This window comes from Girardinichthys multiradiatus, chromosome 18, assembly GCF_021462225.1.
Source record: "Girardinichthys multiradiatus isolate DD_20200921_A chromosome 18, DD_fGirMul_XY1, whole genome shotgun sequence".
Lineage (NCBI taxonomy): Eukaryota > Metazoa > Chordata > Actinopteri > Cyprinodontiformes > Goodeidae > Girardinichthys > Girardinichthys multiradiatus.
Window position 1 is genome coordinate 45,594,379 of NC_061810.1, and position 19,153 is coordinate 45,613,531.

Consider the following 19,153-nt stretch of genomic DNA (forward strand, 5'->3'; position numbering starts at 1 on the left):
CCACTGCTCTACTGTGTCACTTCTTCACCCAGCCACATTTGCCATGTAAATCATGCAGGCGAGTGAGTTTAAGGGGACATTCGAGCTCCAGCCCATAACAGCAGTTTCTTTTTTTAGCGAGCCACTATAACTGCACTCAATCTGGAGGGAAAAAACCAGAGGAGTTGATGTCCTACATGCCAGCTTCCTCTGGGAAACATGGTGTGTGTGAACATAGGCATGTATTTCTGAGGCAAAGGAGCTTGATCAATACAGGGTAGCCTATTCACAATGAGTCCTGCAGCTATGTTAGCAGTCATTTTAGATACATTTTTTTTAAAAACTGTTGTGATTTAGTGCAATAAAATGAAATACTTTGTGGAACAGAAAAATGTATAATAATAATAATAATAATAATAATAATAATAATAATAGTTTTTTTTCCTGCACCAGTTTGACATAAGGTGTAATTTATGCAGTGTGAAGCATTTTTCATTTCACTTTTGAGTTTTAATATGGATGTCTCTTGAACATCAGGTACGCAAACAAAACTTGAATGAAATTGGTAGATTTGGTCTCAAAGATCCCTTCAAAATTCTACCAATTTCGAAGGGTTCTTTAAGGGTACCCACAGGGGTACCTATACAGCACCTACGCAGTTTAACTATGGGGGTATGCAACTGGCATTTACAGGATACCGGTTGTAGCTCCTACAGGGTACTTACCATGGACTTACAGAGTATGCAGAGTATGTATAAGGCACTCATCTGTATAAAGGGTATGTAAAGGGTACCTATGAGGTACTTGCTGTGTTCTTCTTACAAGGTACTTATAAGGGCCCGTGCAAGTACTTAGAAGGTTCTGGGGGTGTACTCATAGGGGTCTTAACTAAAGTGGACCTTTATGTTTTGCAGTGCTTACTTAAAAGTGATGTTGGAGTACCTACAGAGCACTCACTTGTAACTTAAAGCATACCCAAGGTTTATGCAAAGGGTGTCTACAGGGTACATAAAGAGTACCTACAGGGGAATCAACTAAAGTATACCTTGCAAGACCCTGCAAGTACCTATGCAGGGTACTTATAGGATATGTACAGTGTTACCTACAGGTACTATCTGGGTGCTTATGGGGTACTTATAGGACACTTGGGTACTCACAAGGGACTATAAGGTTGCATGCAGGGTATAGGTATATGGTATTGTCAGGTCATGGACATGGTACCTACTGTGTATTTACAGGATACCTCTGAGTACTCATGAGATCAAATGTTCTCAGTTCATTTTAGGTTAGTTACCAGTTGTAAGCTGTCAGTAATGTCTAATAGTGTGCTCATTGAGGTGTTTATCCTTACTTGATGTTGATGTTAACGTTATTAGCACATCTTTCTGGTTGGGGTTGCCATATTGATCCTGTATCTTCATCTCTTCTTATCCCTGGCAACCTTCTCTGTATTTAGTTTACATATGTTTAAACCATCTCAGTCCTGCATCTCTAGCTTTGTCTCCAAAACACTAATTGTTGGCATTTCCTCTGAGATACTCACATCTTATCTTCATTACTCCAAGTGAAAATCTATGAGGAGCACATTCAGCTTCTCCACCTTCAGCTCCACCTACTTTCTTTTTGTTTGTGCCACTGTGTCCAGACCAAACATCATAGCACATCTCACTACCATCTTGTAAACCACTTCTTTCCTACTTGGAGCTATGCTTCTGTCAAATATTATTTCTTATCTCTCTCCACTCCTGCGTATACCCTGTAGATACAATGTAGTCCTCTAGCTTTCTTTCAGCACTCCCACTGTTCATGTCTACAATTTCTACACACACATGAATACACTGTTGCATTAGGATTTGTCACAATGGCAGATGATGGACAAGGTTAAAGCACACAGACAGGACGCAACATAAAGCATGGCTTTAGAAGTGCTGAGCCGAGGAGATGAACACATCCGGATCGGGTCAGGAACGCAGACCGCACTCATCCAGATCTACCAGCTGTTAGTCTGTCTGCAGTTTACACAATAAACAGGTGTTCAGCAGACAGTTTGCGTGTGTGAGTGAGCTATGACATAACTTGACTGTTGTATGTGTTCTTTAGGGCGACAGCTGTTGATTACTCTAGTAATCTATTATTCCTTTCCTATTTTATTCCTAATAATTCATCAATTAGTTGGGTAATATGAAATCCATCTGACTTTAACCCTTATTTAGATCTCAGTTTCTGTGGCTAAACATAGACTGAATGTAATGCAAGCCGTTTAGTCTTTGTAACATCATTTGTTTAAAATACAAACGACTGATATTTGAATATTCAGCCTAAGGTCCTATTTACAGCAGAGTAAGGCCAAGTTTAGCTTTCCGTGACCTCCACTGTTTGTTCAACCTGGGCAGGACTGCAGCTATTTTGAAGAAGCTTCTGGAGTGTGAAGGCATCACTTTGCAACACTCATGCTTGTAACCAGGAGTGTTGTTACATGATAAATGCCAAAGGTTCTGTGGCATTTATCATGTACAATTTGAGGGGAAAATAAAGTTACTTCAGGAAATCAGCTGAAAAACAAACAGTCCCACAAATCAGTTGTGATGTTTCCATGACTCTATCTTGATTTGCAGACATGATCTCTATACGTTGGAGGTCTCTGGGCACCCACCAGCTGTTTCAGCCATGTTGTGCTTATTAGCTGTGTGAGCGAAGGCTGATTTAGTGCTTCATTGTCACTAACGCTGCAGTCCTTCATTTACTTCAGCCTCTTCCACTTAGAATCACAGTAAAGACATAAATGTTTCATGGTTCTGATTCACCTAATTATCCATTTTGAGGTTTGCATGTGAAACATGTGGAACAGCTGAATTGTGGCTGAATTTATTAATTACAATTACAGTTTGCACATTATAATATATATTTATGTTTCCATCCATCCATCCGTCCATCCATCCATTAATCGTCTATACCTGGTTGTCCTTTCAGGGTTGCTAGGGAACTGGTGCCTACCTCCAGCGGTTATTGGGTGAGATAGGGGGACATAAAAATTTACAAAAAAAGAGACTTAGAAGTTTTTGTGAGATGCTTATAACCACTTAACAAAGCAGTAGTTAGTAGCACATTCTAGCTCAACTTGTTAATGCCAATAGACAACCTTTTCACTAGTGCACACCTTTCTTTTCAGCAATCAAATGATTCATTTTAACAAGAGTTAGTGACTAAACCAAACCTTACAATTAAACATTACATCATTTTTTACTCCTGGCTTTATTTTCAGGTGCATTTAAATAAATCTCAATTTGTTCCTAATCTGAATCAACGTTCAGTCTTCCCTACCGTCTAACACAAGCCTACAGGTCAGCAAAATACTTTGAATCCTCTTACAGGATATATATATATATTTAAAAGAACTGGATTATTGCCAGCGGAAATTATTTATTTATGTCTAGACTTTGCTTTGAATTTCTGCTGTCTGCTCAGATCACCGTGTTTCAAAGGGCACAGGGTTGTTTAATCTTTGATGTCTGGCAGTTTGTAGCAGTTTAACTGAGAAGAAATCATAGCAAATCATAAATTTCTGCTATTGATTATTATTATTTCCTGATTTTGTTCTTATTCAAAGAAGTTTTTAGTTAAACCTTTAGGATAACATTATTTTTTGTCAACATTCACTACTTATACTACTTATTTATAGCCCTGAATCTCATTCTTCTTTAATTTTTTTGGAGGGAATTACAGGATTACTCTTTGGATTTACCAGCTTGTTGTCCTTATTTACGCAGTGACGCGAGAGAGTCTCTGTTAGCTCCTCTTCATCATCTGAGACCTCAGAGTATCTGCTGGTCAGCAGAAGGAGGTAACGTGATAGTGACAGGTGCACGAAGCTAAAATAGGAGGGGAGCTGAAGGAGGGGTGCAAGAAAAAGAGACGATAGAGAGATAACAAGAGTGCAAAGAGAAATATATGAAAAGAATCAGCGAGGGTTCAAAATGAAATGTTCTAAAGTTTGCTGGCTCTGTGTACAGTTGGGTAGTTTATCTTCTGCAGTATTTCTATGCATCTAAAATAAACTTTTTGCTTTATAAAGTTTCTGCAAACGAACGAGTCGTTCCATCTCAAGAAATGTATATCTTTAAATAAAGGTGCAGATAAACTTAAAGTTAGCATTTAGAGACATTTTCTACCTTAGTTTACAGGTCCAAAAACATGCAGCATGTAAAGTTAATTCTGAATATATAAATAGAATAAATAGTTGTTTGTGTCTTGCTGTCACCTGAATCAAGGCGTATCGTTTTTATTGACATGTTTAGATTTCAGATCACTTTACTGTTTTGCTTTATGATGTTCAAAACTACAGTTGAAATGTCTAAATATGCTTCAGCTACAATGTTAATGTACTATACATTGTGTCAGTAATATGTATTTAGTGTTTTTGTACCAGATTTGTTACCTTGTAAGTGATCACTAATTTAAATGCAAATCATTGCAAAGACTTGTACAAGTCTGTTACATACAGTGCCTTACTTAAGTATTCATACTCCTAGAACCTTTCAAGGTTTTCTCACATCACAACCACAAGTTACAACATGTTTTATGTAGTAGTGCTCAATTGTAAAGGAAGGTACATAAGACATGCTTTTTCAAAATATCTTACAAATTAAAATCCAAAATGTGCACATGTGTGATTTCAATTGTGCTAAAGTTACAATGATTGAAGGTATTTGGAACAGAGGTTATTGCATGAGTTATTATACAGTGGAATTGACATACAGATGCACCCTATTTACTATGTGGCTTCTAAAGGCAATTGGTTGCACTGGATTTTATTTAGCTGTATCAAGGTAAAGGGGGTTTCATACAAATCCACGTTAAAAATGTTTTCCCTACAGATTCCTAGTGAGAGTTCTGTGACGTCAGACTGTTAAGGGGAAACACTATTTGATGTTGGATGCTGATTTTGCTCCTACGTGGTGTTCCCCATTTCTCAGAGGGAATCCCCATCACGATTCTGCCTCCTTGAACAGTTCCTGTCCTCCACCCACATGCAGTGCAATGTGCTGTTTCTGACTCTTCTTATGCCTGCAGAAATGAATCAATGGCCTGGGGTGGCTTGCATCAGCACAGTTAAATGAGAGCATCGAGCAGAAATCAGGAGCTGTGATAGAAAGGTTGGATGAATTGAGCAGGTTCTCAGGGTGTGGATGTTTCATTTCAGGCTGATTTATAGCAGCCTACACACTTTTTGGGACCCCAGGTAAAAATGAGTAAAAGGCTTTTTATATTTATATTTAACTTGTTGATCAGACTTTCTAGGACCCTCTTAATTAGTTATCTATGACTTGTTACTTGATGTATGAATATGACATGACACAGAGGCCCATTTTCTCTGGTCACTCAGATGAGGACCCGGGTTTATCTTACCTCTATGAACAATAAGGATAGTAGGAGAGGTAAAGAAAATCTCCACAGCTCACTGTTTGAAAACTGCAACAAAGAGTGGAATCTCAGGTTCACCAAATCTCCATAAAAACCATTAGTCGCTGCATGCCAACTTGTTGTTTCATAGGGATCCCAAGAAACACTTCATATCTACCACCACAGATGCAAACATGTAGACTCCAGATAGGTTTAGTGTGAAACAAAGGATGAATAAGCATGGTGGAGGGTCTGTGATGCTGTGGGACAGTTTTTCTTCCAAAGGCCCTGTGCGTCTTGTTTGGAAAATTTTAAATAAAACATTGATAAGTTCTGCCAAACCATGAACAATGGGTCACTGTGGGTCCTTTGAACTCATAATGGTCAAAAAGGTATGGATGAATCAACCTAGAATAATTGATACACAACATTACGGAAGCATTTTTCACGATGCTGTTGCTGAATATTGTAATGATACTGATTACAATTAACCCTATTAACATTTTTGTGACTCTCCATCTCTTTCATAATTACAATCTCTTTGGCTTTTTAGTGACTGTGTTCAGTGACTGTTTGCTTCTCAGCCACTAAAATATACATCTTATGTGTATCAAGAGCAGTTAGAGACAACCCAAATAGCCAAATACAGGTCCTTCTCAAAATATTAGCATATTGTGATAAAGTTCATTATTTTCCATAATGTTATGATGAAAATTTAACATTCATATATTTTAGATTCATTGCACACTAACTGAAATATTTCAGGTCTTTTATTGTCTTAATACGGATGATTTTGGCATACAGCTCATGAAAACCCAAAATTTCTATCTCACAAAATTAGCATATCATTAAAAGGGTCTCTAAACGAGCTATGAACCTAATCATCTGAATCAACGAGTTAACTCTAAACACCTGCAAAAGATTCCTGAGGCCTTTAAAACTCCCAGCCTGGTTCATCACTCAAAACCCCAATCATGGGTAAGACTGCTGACCTGACTGCTGTCCAGAAGGCCACTATTGACACCCTCAAGCAAGAGGGTAAGACACAGAAAGAAATTTCTGAACGAATAGGCTGTTCCCAGAGTGCTGTATCAAGGCACCTCAGTGGGAAGTCTGTGAGAAGGAAAAAGTGTGGCAGAAAACGCTGCACAACGAGAAGAGGTGACCGGACCCTGAGGAAGATTGTGGAGAAGGGCTGATTTCAGACCTTGGGGGACCTGCGGAAGCAGTGGACTGAGTCTGGAGTAGAAACATCCAGAGCCACCGTGCACAGGCGTGTGCAGGAAATGGGCTACAGGTGCCGCATTCCCCAGGTCAAGCCACTTTTGAACCAGAAACAGCGGCAGAAGCGCCTGACCTGGGCTACAGAGAAGCAGCACTGGACTGTTGCTCAGTGGTCCAAAGTACTTTTTTCGGATGAAAGCAAATTCTGCATGTCATTCGGAAATCATGGTGCCAGAGTCTGGAGGAAGACTGGGGAGAAGGAAATGCCAAAATGCCAGAAGTCTAGTGTCAAGTACCCACAGTCAGTGATGGTCTGGGGTGCCGTGTCAGCTGCTGGTGTTGGTCCACTGTGTTTTATCAAGGGCAGGGTCAATGCAGCTAGCTATCAGGAGATTTTGGAGCACTTCATGCTTCCATCTGCTGAAAAGCTTTATGGAGATGAAGATTTCATTTTTCAGCACGACCTGGCACCTGCTCACAGTGCCAAAACCACTGGTAAATGGTTTACTGACCATGGTATCACTGTGCTCAATTGGCCTGCCAACTCTCCTGACCTGAACCCCATAGAGAATCTGTGGGATATTGTGAAGAGAACGTTGAGAGACTCAAGACCCAACACTCTGGATGAGCTAAAGGCCGCTATCGAAGCATCCTGGGCCTCCATAAGACCTCAGCAGTGCCACAGGCTGATTGCCTCCATGCCACGCCGCATTGAAGCAGTCATTTCTGCAAAAGGATTCCCGACCAAGTATTGAGTGCATAACTGTACATGATTATTTGAAGGTTGAAGTTTTTTGTATTAAAAACACTTTTCTTTTATTGGTTGGATGAAATATGCTAATTTTGTGGGATAGGAATTTTGGGTTTTCATGAGCTGTATGCCAAAATCATCCGTGTTAAGACAATAAAAGACCTGAAATATTTCAGTTAGTGTGCAATGAATCTAAAATATATGAATGTTAAATTTTCATTATTACATTATGGAAAATAATGAACTTTATCACAATATGCTAATGTTTTGAGAAGGACCTGTATATCATCGACATGCAAAGTTTTAATGCATGGCACTTGAAATGTAATATCTACGGAGCCCGGCAAGAGTCAGCGGATAAAAAAAACAATGCCGTTGGAAATCTGTGCTCACGTTTACTAAACTGTGCGCTGCGCTTTGCAATCCATACGCACCAATTACTCAGTGACTCTGTCGAGACTCTGTCGAGAGTTTGGACACATGGCCCACACCTGCAAGGTAAGGATCTGTTGTCATATATAAACTTAAAGCACTGCCATGTTTAATCAGCACACTTCACAGCTTGTAATATGACTTTATTTTTGTTACACTGAGATGAAACGTTTAAAATGACGGCAGCAGCTAACGTTAACTAAAACGCCATCCTCGGCAGGTGTGGGTCATGACTCTCGTCAGATGTCACTGAGTAATCTGCACGCACGGATTACAAAACGGAGTGCACACTTTATCAAACTGGCCAGATTGATTGCACAGTCTTGTCTCCGTGCGCACAGTTTAGTAATGTGTGAGCACGGTTTTACGCCGGCTTTGTTTACCCTCTGACACTTGTCGGGCTCTGACCAAATATTGCATGCAAGCAGTCTTTTATAATTGTGATATTGCAAACATTGATATTTCGATGATGATTGTGATTTCATATATTGCTCAGCGCAAACAGAAATGGTTCACTAAACACAAATCAGTCTTCTGAATGGCCAACATGGATTTTGTTAAAAGCAATTATTTCTTAAAATAGTTTTTTTTTCTCCTCTGAATATGTTTATTAAAATTAGAAGGTGGATTTTTCAAAAAATATTTTTTCAGTTTGAGATTTTGCTGCAGCAATGAAGGATTTTTGTCATCTTTACCAGGGGTTGGACTAAATGCTTGAAAGTTGGAGCTAATGAAGTGTGATTAGATCATATGGTAACGTCAAAAAGTAAGTAATTACCTGAAACTTGTTTTCAGTGAGACAAACTACATGAAGATGAACCTTCTATAGGTGATCTAATCTACCTCCCATGCTTAACATACTGATAAGAACATGAAATCAGAAAATCTAGAAAGAAACAGATAAGCGGTGATTTGAATCATATAAGAACCTCATAAAGACCAGATTATTTTTTATTATGTCCTGATACCTAAAATCCTAGAATTAAAAGAAGATGCGTTTTCTTTCTTACCACGGCTGTTGTTAATGTTGTTAGTTCACCCAAAGTAAACTTGTTATTTTTTTATTTTTGGTCCCTTTGGTTTAATTCTTTCTGTTTTCAATATATTTGTATATTCTATCATTGTTCTCCCAGTGTGTCCCTTTGTTTGGTACTTCCTCTTTATTTTACATTTAGCAGATTCTTTTTTCTTCCTCTAAGGCACAAATGTCAAACTCCAGTCCTCAAAGGCTGGTGTCCTGAAACTTTTAGATGTGTCCTTGATCCAACACACCTGAATCAAATGGTTGAATTACCTCCTTAGTATGCAGTCAAGTCCTTCTAATTATTTGATTCGGGTGTGTTGAAGCCGAGACACCTAAAAGTTGCAGGACACCAGCCCTCGAGGACTGGAGTTTGACACCTGTGTCCTAAGGCCTTAGGTACATACTATGCAAGAACAGGGAAAGTATTTATTGTACTAAACGCCTTCTGAGTTCTTTCACCCCTGCAGCACATGCACCCATAAAAGAAGAAAGTTCTGTGCAGAATATGGGTCCGATAATCGCTGCTGCTGGTATAAAAGTTGTCCGTTTTTGTCCACTCCTCTTTGGATTCTACTGTTGCTCTCCATACTGGTTGTTCTTGTTGTGCTCCTTTGGTAGATTTGTAAGTCCATTCTTTTTAGTTAATGAAAAATCAATGATCAATGATTCTGCCTGTCTCCTGCTTGCATTAGGGTACATGAAAACGACATGCATTTATTTTCATATTTTCCCCTTCATCTTTTCTCTTTGTTTCTCTCTTCCCAATAAAACTGTTCAGATTAGCACATTTTTCTGATTGTGTTGTCAGATGGTGAATAAGGCATCTATTACAAAACCAGTTATGAGTTTTCATGTGTACTACTTTATTAAAATTAGCAGTGTATCATCATCATTCAGACTGGCTGGAAACAACATCTGTGCTGTGATTTTCAGTCAGTTTAAAGTTCACTGAAATTTTCAACACCGTTTCATGAACACTTTCAAGAGCAAACCGGCTTGTCTCTTAGCTTAGGACAACATGAGAGGACTTAATGTTTTTCACCCATGTTGTTCAGGCACCGTGCCCGCTTGTGTGCACCATCAAACAGGCCTGATGATTACACAAAGGTGTCTGCTTTCAGCAGCTCACTGTGTTTCAGGCTGTAAATCCATGGCGCTTTAATTACCCCCATGTAGACTCACACATGTGTTTGTTTGTCTGAATCTGGCAGATAATCCCGGCACGTTGTCCCTTCCTCTACATTTGACCCTGACCAGCACATAGTTCAGGTCTTTCAGCTGCTAAGTGCCAACGTGGTTCGCTTGTAAACATACACCCAGCATGTTGACCAGACATTAAAAGTGTTTTATCAGACAACTTAAATATGAAAGTCTAGAAGGTAAAATCTTTAATGACTGCTGTCTTATTCAGGCTTTACCCCAACACCTTATAGTTGTATTGGTTCCATCAGATTTGAATTAAGTGAGAATAACAAATGATCAGGTGAAACTGCCAGGTGCCCATCATTTAAAGCAGCCTCTGTTAATGAAAGTCGGATTTAATGTCAATATTTTTTAATAGATTTTAACATTTGGACTGGAAATGATTCTCTCATTCTGACATCTTCAGGTGGATACAGAGGTGTAGTTATTGATGGACTTCAGAGAGTTCAACTCCAATTTCCAACATATTAAAGTGGTGTGGCTGGTTTATTTTGGATCCTGGGAAACACTGTCCTAATCCATGGTTAAATCTATGAAACTGTATCGATGAAGCAACTCAACCAGAACCCAAAACGCAGCCAGACAAGAGAATGGTTAACCAAAAGTTTTAATATAAAAAAATAAATAATAATTGGGTAGAAGAGGTTCCACTGAAGCAGTCAGACAGGAAGGACAGGAATGGAGGTTTATCAGGGAACTGAAATCCAGCCGGGAAGGAAGTGGAAGTGGACAACAGGAGGTCTTGGGGGTTCCAGGAACAAACAGGAGACAGAGAATATTTCCACCAACCAGATGCAGAAGCGGGAGACAATCCAAGGTAAAGCACTGGAGGGTTTCAGGCAGGGGTAGTCCAGTAATCCAGAGACAGTCAGAGACAGGCAGGTTTCAGCAATGTGAGGTCAGGACTTTTCCGAACAGCAGAAGGACAAGGCAGAAATCTGTGGTCAAAAAACAGGCAGGATCAGATAACCAGAAAAAACTCTCTTGAAACATGAATCAAGGCTTGAAAGCTGTGACAGAGGCAACAGACGATCTCGCACTGAGCTGGTGACGAGCAGCTGATTAACTAGGAGCAGCCCAGTGCAGGTGAAGGCAATGAGTAATCAGCACAGTCAAGGTGAGCTGAAGGGCTGGAATCATGACAGAAACAGCATAAATTATAATATTAGTGTCACCCTTCTTTTAGGTCAGAGGCATAGTTCTCAACCAGAAAGCAGTGGCCTTAAATGTTTACCTCAAATAGCAATTAATTTAACTTGCTATCTGGATAAGTGGAAAATGATGGATGGTAATTAAATCTTTTAAAAATATGTTCCTTTTTACATTGTGTTGGTATTAGATCTTTCTGTCTGATCTCTCCTAGAAGTGATTGCTGCCAATTCAAATTATGGAAATCTCTGAGAGTGATTGCTGTGTACTGAAATCAGGGTTCTCTGCTGTCACTAAACCAGGAGCCTTACAGCTGAAGGACATCCTACTTTGGAGATACAAACGTGGGCTGGAGCGCAATCTTCATCTGGCAACTTTTATTGTGCAAACACTGAGGCAGGCTAACGTTCTGACACCCAATGAGTCTTTGTCAGACTCAGAAAAAGACGAATGAAAACACAGTGGGTGTTGAAAAATTTGTCTGCCTCAGTGTTTGCCTCTAAAACTTGACAACGGATCTGTGAACTCCAGCCCTCGCTTGTATCTTGAGTGATAGTTGTCTAGTTTGTTTTGTGCAAAGGTTTTAAGCTGTTCTCACTTTCCTTATAATTTGTTAACAAGCAGCCAGACACTCTGATCGTTTTCTGACGTCAGTCGTTCTTCATAAAGCATGCTCTGCATTCTGTGTGCTTAAAAGGGTTGGGGCAGTCAGATGGATGTCTTATCTCTGAGGGGAATTTCAAAAGGTTTAAAGTATTAGCAATATTCCAAGTTAAATCATTTTTTACATAATTCACTGATGCCTCCAAGTATCAAAAATAATCCCCACCAAATATTCAGGTATAAAAAGTAGCTACGATTGAAAGAAAACCTTTGAATCGTAGCTACCTTAGAAAGGAAATAAAACGAAATAATCATTGACTAAGATCACTTTGGAAGATTACTAGAAAGTCTTTATCCTTAAAAGGAAAATATGAAGAAACAAGGGATGACCCATTATGTTTGCACAGTATTTTCTGAACCTTGCTGTAGATGTGACCAGTTTAAAATCTTCAGACTTGTTTCCATGTATTCCCACTGAATGAGATCTGTGCCAACAGTTCAAACAAAGATCCATTTTGCTTTGATGCATAAACTCTACTTCTGGATCTCCTCTCTGTAGATTACTGTACAACAGTTTGTCTTTCCTTTTTCTACATTCAAAGGTTTTGCTGAAACGGTTCTGTTTGCTCGGCTGCTGTACCGTTTTAGTAGCACTTGTGTTGAATGTTGAGAGCTGTAGCTCATATCTGTGGTGAAACAGAGAGGACACATTGCTCTAGTTTGTGAAGTGCAAAGCAGGAAACGCGAGGACAGGGCCGAGGAGACATTTCTAGGCTGAGGGGGAGATAGATGATAGCCTTGTCAAAGGAAGAGGAGGATGCTCTTCGGCCAAATAAACTCCAGAGGCCTTTGGGCTGTAAAGGAGAAGCACATATTATGAGGTCACAAATACACGCTATACTGTATTAACTTGCTATGAGCTTCAAACATATCCTAATTAATTCCATGCCTTTTGCGTGCCTGTGGGTTAACTTTAAGGACACAAGCGGTCACGACCCATTAAGGATCCTGTGTCACCAGGACAGGACAGAGAACGGGTCAAGGGCACACAGAGGAAAGAATGATTCATCATCTGTCGAATGAGAGAGGAAAAACATCGCGAATAGGTCCAGGAATGTCAGGGTGGTAGGCGATGCTTTCACTTTGATAACGACTGATGAAGGGGAGCAGCTGAGAATGCTGAGCACCAGGTGTTGGTTTCACACAGTGGGGGCCTGGGGGTGTTTATTGCTGCCTTTACACCAGTCTGTGACGGGTCCAGGGGATTGACGAGGGAAACTGTTGCAGACTATTAGCATTGTGCTTGTGGAATTGATCTGCCAGTATCTATTGTAGCATCTTTTACTGCCTTCTCAGCAGTCCAGGTAAATAAAGTATGTCATCTGATTTGTCAGTTTTTTTCTAAGTGCAACTAGAGAGAATATAACTGCCTCAGTCGCTGGTCAGCGCCAATTAAGTTGAAAATCAACAGTCGATTTTTCAAGATTTGATTGTATTAGATTTAATTTGATTGACCTACAATTAATTTTCTTGAATTCAGCATGCATTATTGCAAATAAATTCTCTGCATTGACAAAATGTCAAGTTTTTGCGAACTGTCTTGGTTATTAAAGAATTTCTTGTTCTTCTTTAAGGAATCTGAATTTGTACATAAACGTTATTTTTATGAAGACATGTTTTGCTCATATGGTGTATTTTTAAAATAAAGTAGCAAAAGCCAACAATGGTTCAAAAGAGAGCAAAGAAAGGCACTAAATAAATTGTTTTTATGTGTGTGTTGGAGTATAGGATGACCAGGTTGTTCTGCAGTGCACTGCCTCCGTTCTAAAGGAGCAGCAGATCAAACTCTGTCTGTCCTGCGAGGGTTTCGGGAACCGTCTCTGCTTTCTGGAAACCACATCTAACGCTCAGGTAACACCCTGCACTGTGCTGCCATGTTGGTCCTCTCTTTAATCACCTGGGTTTCACCTCTCTGCCCCTCACTCATCTGCAGAATGTGCCCCCAGACCTGGCTATATGCACATTCATCCTGGAGCAGTCGCTCTCAGTCCGAGCCCTGGTGGAGATGCTGGCCAACACAGTGGAGATGACCGAGGTGAGCTGAAACCACTCATTTTTACCTTTCACATCAGTGCCTATTCACCCTTTCCATCCTAATGTCACATGTCATCGATTCGGTATTCCTGCCTGAATTTATATTTTTAATACTAATTTAAAGAAAAAGAGAACAAACTGCATCAAATCAGCTTGTGTTGCATAGATTTTGCTATGAATGTTATTCTTATGATGGGTTACAGTGAGTTACAAGTGAGGATTTTCTTTCTCACAATTCAGTATTCTCCTATTAAAGGTTTGAAAGTCATAATGGAAAATAAAATTTCCATGTATTTTAATACAGTCAAGAAAATAACTAAGTACACCCCTGGTTTAGGAGGAATAATAACTGCCGGGTGCGTCTAATCAAAGCACTTTTATAACCAATCATCAGTTTGACCACCTTCATTGAAAGCAGTTTCATTTTGCGGCTCAGGAGCATGCAAACCCTTAACACTATGCCAAGTTGGAAAGACATCAGCACTGACCTCAGATAGGCAACTGCTGCTGCCCACCAGTCTTATGAGGCCATTTCAAGCTATTTAAAATCCTTCATTTTGGAGAACGATTATTCTGAAGTGGATAACACGATAAGACGATTGTCAATTTTCCCAGGAGTGGATGTGCTACTAAAATTCACACCAAGGTCAGAATGCAAAGCTCTGAGATAGTTTCAAAAAATTAAATAACTTCAAATCAGACTGTACAGACCCCAGGTAGCAGGTTAGATGTTGAAGTTCAGGGACAGAACAATTCAACAAAAGATTAAACAAGAATGCTTTGAATATTGCAGCACGACTTAGGTTTGCAAAGTTCCATCTGAAACTACCAAAAGAAGTCCGGAACAATAAGCTGAGAGCAAATGTATGATGTTAAAGATCAGCATGTTCTGAAAAAAAAAACCCAAACAAACAGCACATTAAATAAATACGTCATGCCAACTGTGAAGCACGGTGGTGGAGGGGTGATGATTCTGGTTTGTTTGGCAGTCTCTGAACCTGGGTATCCTGCTGTCATTGGGTCGACCATGAACTCCTCTGTATACCAAAGTATTTTAAAGTCAACTGTATGACACTCTGTTCAACAGCTGGAGCTTCGACCAAACTGGGTCATTAACAGCACAATAATCTCAAACACAACAGCACATCTACAACAGAATGGGAATAAAAGGAAAGAATAATGTGTTGCAGTGGCTCAGTCAGAGTCCTGAAACTGAATAAAATGCAGCGGTGGGACCATAAGAGGGCTCTGCAAAAACAAATGTCAGCAAACCTCAAAGAACTGATGCAACGCTGGAAAGAAAAGTGGGCCAAAATTCCTCCACGACGATGTGAGAGACCAATTCACTGAGACACAAAACAATTACTGAGAGTTATCGCGGCTAAAGGTGGACCCACAAGCTACTGAGTCACAGGGGTGTACTTAGTTTTTCCCATAGTTGTACTGAAAGTTACATGAAGATTTTTTTTCAGTGGCTCTTTGTGTATTTTAATCATTTTTCCATTTGTAGCTAAATTGGCGCCTGCAACAAACATGACTCAATAATTAAATCATATCAACCTCGAGCCCTCTGCTCTTATGTTACTTTAATCTGGGAGTTACATTTAACAAGCAGGTTGTTGTTTATTAAAAGCCTTCTCTAAATGTAGACCTGATTATTGGGTTTATATTTGCTTTTTTTCTACCAATTCTTTTTACTTGCTCTCTGACACCCCCTTCCCTCCCCTTCCCATTTGTGCTTCCTGCCAAGCAGGCAGTCGATTTGGACAAGTGGGTATGTCTGTTAACATGTTTTACTTCCTGTGTGTTCCAACTGAATCAACATTTGTCCTTGTTCATGTCCTGTTGGCATCTGGATGTCCTGTTGACTGAAATAATGTTGTACATATTGATTAATTTATGTTTAACTGATATTCACACAGTAGGTGATTTCTTTCCTGTTTTATTTTTTTAACTGAATACTTTTATTCTGCTCTAGTAGACACTAATATATAAATATTTGATCTTTCTTAATAAGTCCAACCCAGTGTGTCTTAGTTTATACGCCATTTCCATTTCATGCAGAAGTATCCCCAGCCCTCTTTATCCTAATTTGCTTAATGTTGGTTCTCCCAGTTCGCAGCATTGTTGTTTGTTTATAATGCCATCAGGCACAATTCATCTCCAATTTTTATTCATTAAGTGTTTTTATACAAGCTTACTCTGAACTTGGCCTACTGTAAAAACACGGATTTAATACAGTAAAACATTAGGTATCCAGTACCGTAGCTCATCAGTCTGAACTTTTAAAATTAAATTATGAAGCCATTCCTTTTTTTTATTTTAGTAGTTTTAATTACCAGAATAATTTCAAAGTATTAGCATGGACAACAGTAATTTTATGTTGGCATTCTAGTTTTTTTTCCCCTTTAAGGCATGTATAGTGCAGGTAGGAAATACATATACACTCATAATAGTAATTATGGCCTTTATGGGCTTTTAGGGATTTATTTGAACATAATGAAATAAGTATACAGCAAACAACTGCAATGATTGATGAAAGCAAGAATTGTGTGCACAAGTTTGAAATTATTGTGTCCTTTCTCTGATCAACATAGGGTGAAAATTATACACGCTCACTTAGTTTTAGATAAATGTCCCTTAGCAAGCTGCAACTCAACCACACACTTTTCGTAGCCATCAACAAGCTTATGGCATAACTCTGGCTGGATATCTTCATGGTGCAATTGTTAGTGTTCATTTAAATTGGGTGATTTCCAGAAACCTTTTAAGCACAGTCGATGGGATCATTGTCCTCTTGGGACACCTAATTGTATATATATATCTATATATATATCTATACATCTCTACATACATATATATATATATCACTTGTAGTATGTGTTGAACTGAGAAAATAAAAAATCATTTAAAAGTTTTGCACCCAATTTTTGTTTTTTAATGAATTGCAGAAGTATGTTGTAAGGTCATTTCACAAATCAGAAAGAGTCCAGAATCATGACATTCTTGCACACGATGATTGTGGAGAAATGAAAGAAAACTCACCAGAGCTTTTTATTTGAGACATTTTGTGAGTGTTATTATTGACTGGCAGGTCAGGCTTCACAGGAGAACGAAGTAGTTCCTGATGACGAGCAGCAGGATTGGAATAGCCTGACACGCAGCCTGGCAGAGCGTCCCACCTGCTTCCGTCAGGAAAAGATGAGGAAACTGGACACCCACAGAGCTCGGGACGGGCTAGCCTCCCCCTATCCCAGGATAACCGGCGCTAATCCAAACTGGGGTTAATGGTATCATGCTACTGCTGACCATACCTGCCCCCAATTTATCCTAGTTGATTATAGTTGTGTAAAGGTTTAGGGCTATCCTCATGTTGGCTGAGCTTGAGTTTATCCATTCACAATGTGTTTGTGGTGGATGTTGGGAAAAAGCATTGGGTGAAATCTGGTTGTAATGTAAGATTGTAGTAAATGATCTTAACATTTTGAACCTAATCTTTCCCATCTTTATATCCTCTCGGAAACAGAGAGCATTACTCTTTGTTATTGTGGTTGTTCTGTCTTATGTTTGCATGCTTTAAAATGTCACCCATGTTGTTTTCTTGAATTCTGTATTAAAGCAGTAATTGTGGTTACAAATACATCGAACTCATAAACCGAAGCCTTTTCAGGTCCAAAAAGGATTCATCGAGTTATTAAAACAAAATGTAATTGCTTTTTTTTTTTATGTGATGGTCTAGACCACCAAAACTGAGACAGGACCAAGAGTTAGTCTAGGAGTAAGAATAAAGCTAAAACCAGTACTAGAGCAGTAAATGTGTTAATCATAGAAAGACTCATCTTAAAAACCCACAACCAAACTTCTTTTATCCTTGACATGCATTCTTAATCCATTGAGTTTAGCTTAATGTCGGCCCGCCGTTTGCAGCTATATAAGCTTCAGTTGTAATGGGGGGATTTCCAACTGGTTTAGGAGTGTTTTGGAGATTTTTTTGACCATTCTTCCAGAAGCACATTTGTAAGGTTAGACACAGATGTAGGACGAGATGGCCTGGCTTGCAGTCTCCGCTTTAATTCACCCCAAAGGTGTTCTGTTGGGGTTAGGGTCAGATCTATGAAGGTCAGCAAAGTTCCCCCACTCCAAACTCACTCATCTATGTATTTGGTACAGGAAGAGGCCATCTCCAAACTGTTCCTAAAAAGTCGGGAGGATGGAATTGTCCAAAATGTCTTGTAATGCTGAAGCTTTAAGATTTTCTTTCACTAACAACCCCACACCATAGTCCTTCCTCCACCAAACTTTACACTTGACACAATGGAGTCAGGACAGTGCTGTTCTCCTGGAAACTGCTATACTGATCCCATTGGATTGCCGAACAGAGAGGCATGATTTGTCACTCCATAAAACATATCTGTGGAAACTCTTTCTATAAAGCTCTCAACACACTGTTCATGAGCTAATCTGAAGACCACATGACATGTAGAGGTCTGCAGAAGGTTGGTGACCTCTGGGAAATCTGAGCCTAAGCATCTGCTGATCCCTTTCTATGATTATATGTGGCCTACCTCTTTGTGGCTCAGTTGCTGTCGCTCCCAATTGCTTCTACTTTGTTATACAACTACCAGCTGACTTTGGAATATTTAGTAGTGCAGAAAATTTACGACTGGACTTATTGCGCAGGTGGCATCCTGTCACTGAACCATGTTGGAATATACTGATCTCTTGAGAGTGACTCATTTTCTCACAAATGCCTGCCTATGTGCTGGATTGTATACACCTGTGGTCATGGAGGTGATTGGAACACCTGAATCTAATAATTTAAAGGATTGACCCATTTGTTTTGCCAATATTGTGTTTTAATAAAATATGTAAGCATTTTTGTTTTCCCTCCGATGGCCCTTAAAATAGATGTAATGCTCTATTGCAGTAGCACAATCCCACATTGATTTCTTTTCAATCCAAACTTTTGTTTTAGATGAAAAATCCCACATTAAGAAATAATTGTCTTAGAATCTCTGATGTGACAAGAGAAGAGAACATGCCATAGAGGTAAGGCAGATGATTGTTGATCTTTTTAAGTCAAGGGTGGATGAAGACCCGGATGTATTTTGCCACCACACACAGTGAGCAGGATGGGAAGGGAGGGAAAGTTCACTATTATAGAACTTTAACATCTCTTGCATCTTGAGGTCACAAAACCTCTATAACAACATCGAGATGTGAACCAGTTAGTTTCAGACATGCTGGGAAAAAGTATTTTTCTGTCCTACTTTCACATAAGTTAACATGAAAAA

The 19,153-nt window shown here is 39.4% G+C and overlaps 1 protein-coding gene across 1 annotated transcript in view; it reads left to right on the forward strand.

Annotated features, from left to right (window-relative positions):
• The window catches only part of ryr1b (ryanodine receptor 1b (skeletal)), a 109,235-nt gene that overhangs the window by 13,972 nt on the left and 76,110 nt on the right, over positions 1-19,153 (forward strand). Inside the window, exons 3-5 of the mRNA XM_047391362.1 lie at positions 13,554-13,676; positions 13,759-13,860; positions 15,613-15,633. Of these exons, the coding sequence (XP_047247318.1) occupies positions 13,554-13,676; positions 13,759-13,860; positions 15,613-15,633 (246 nt within the window). The remainder of the gene's footprint in view (positions 1-13,553; positions 13,677-13,758; positions 13,861-15,612; positions 15,634-19,153) is intronic.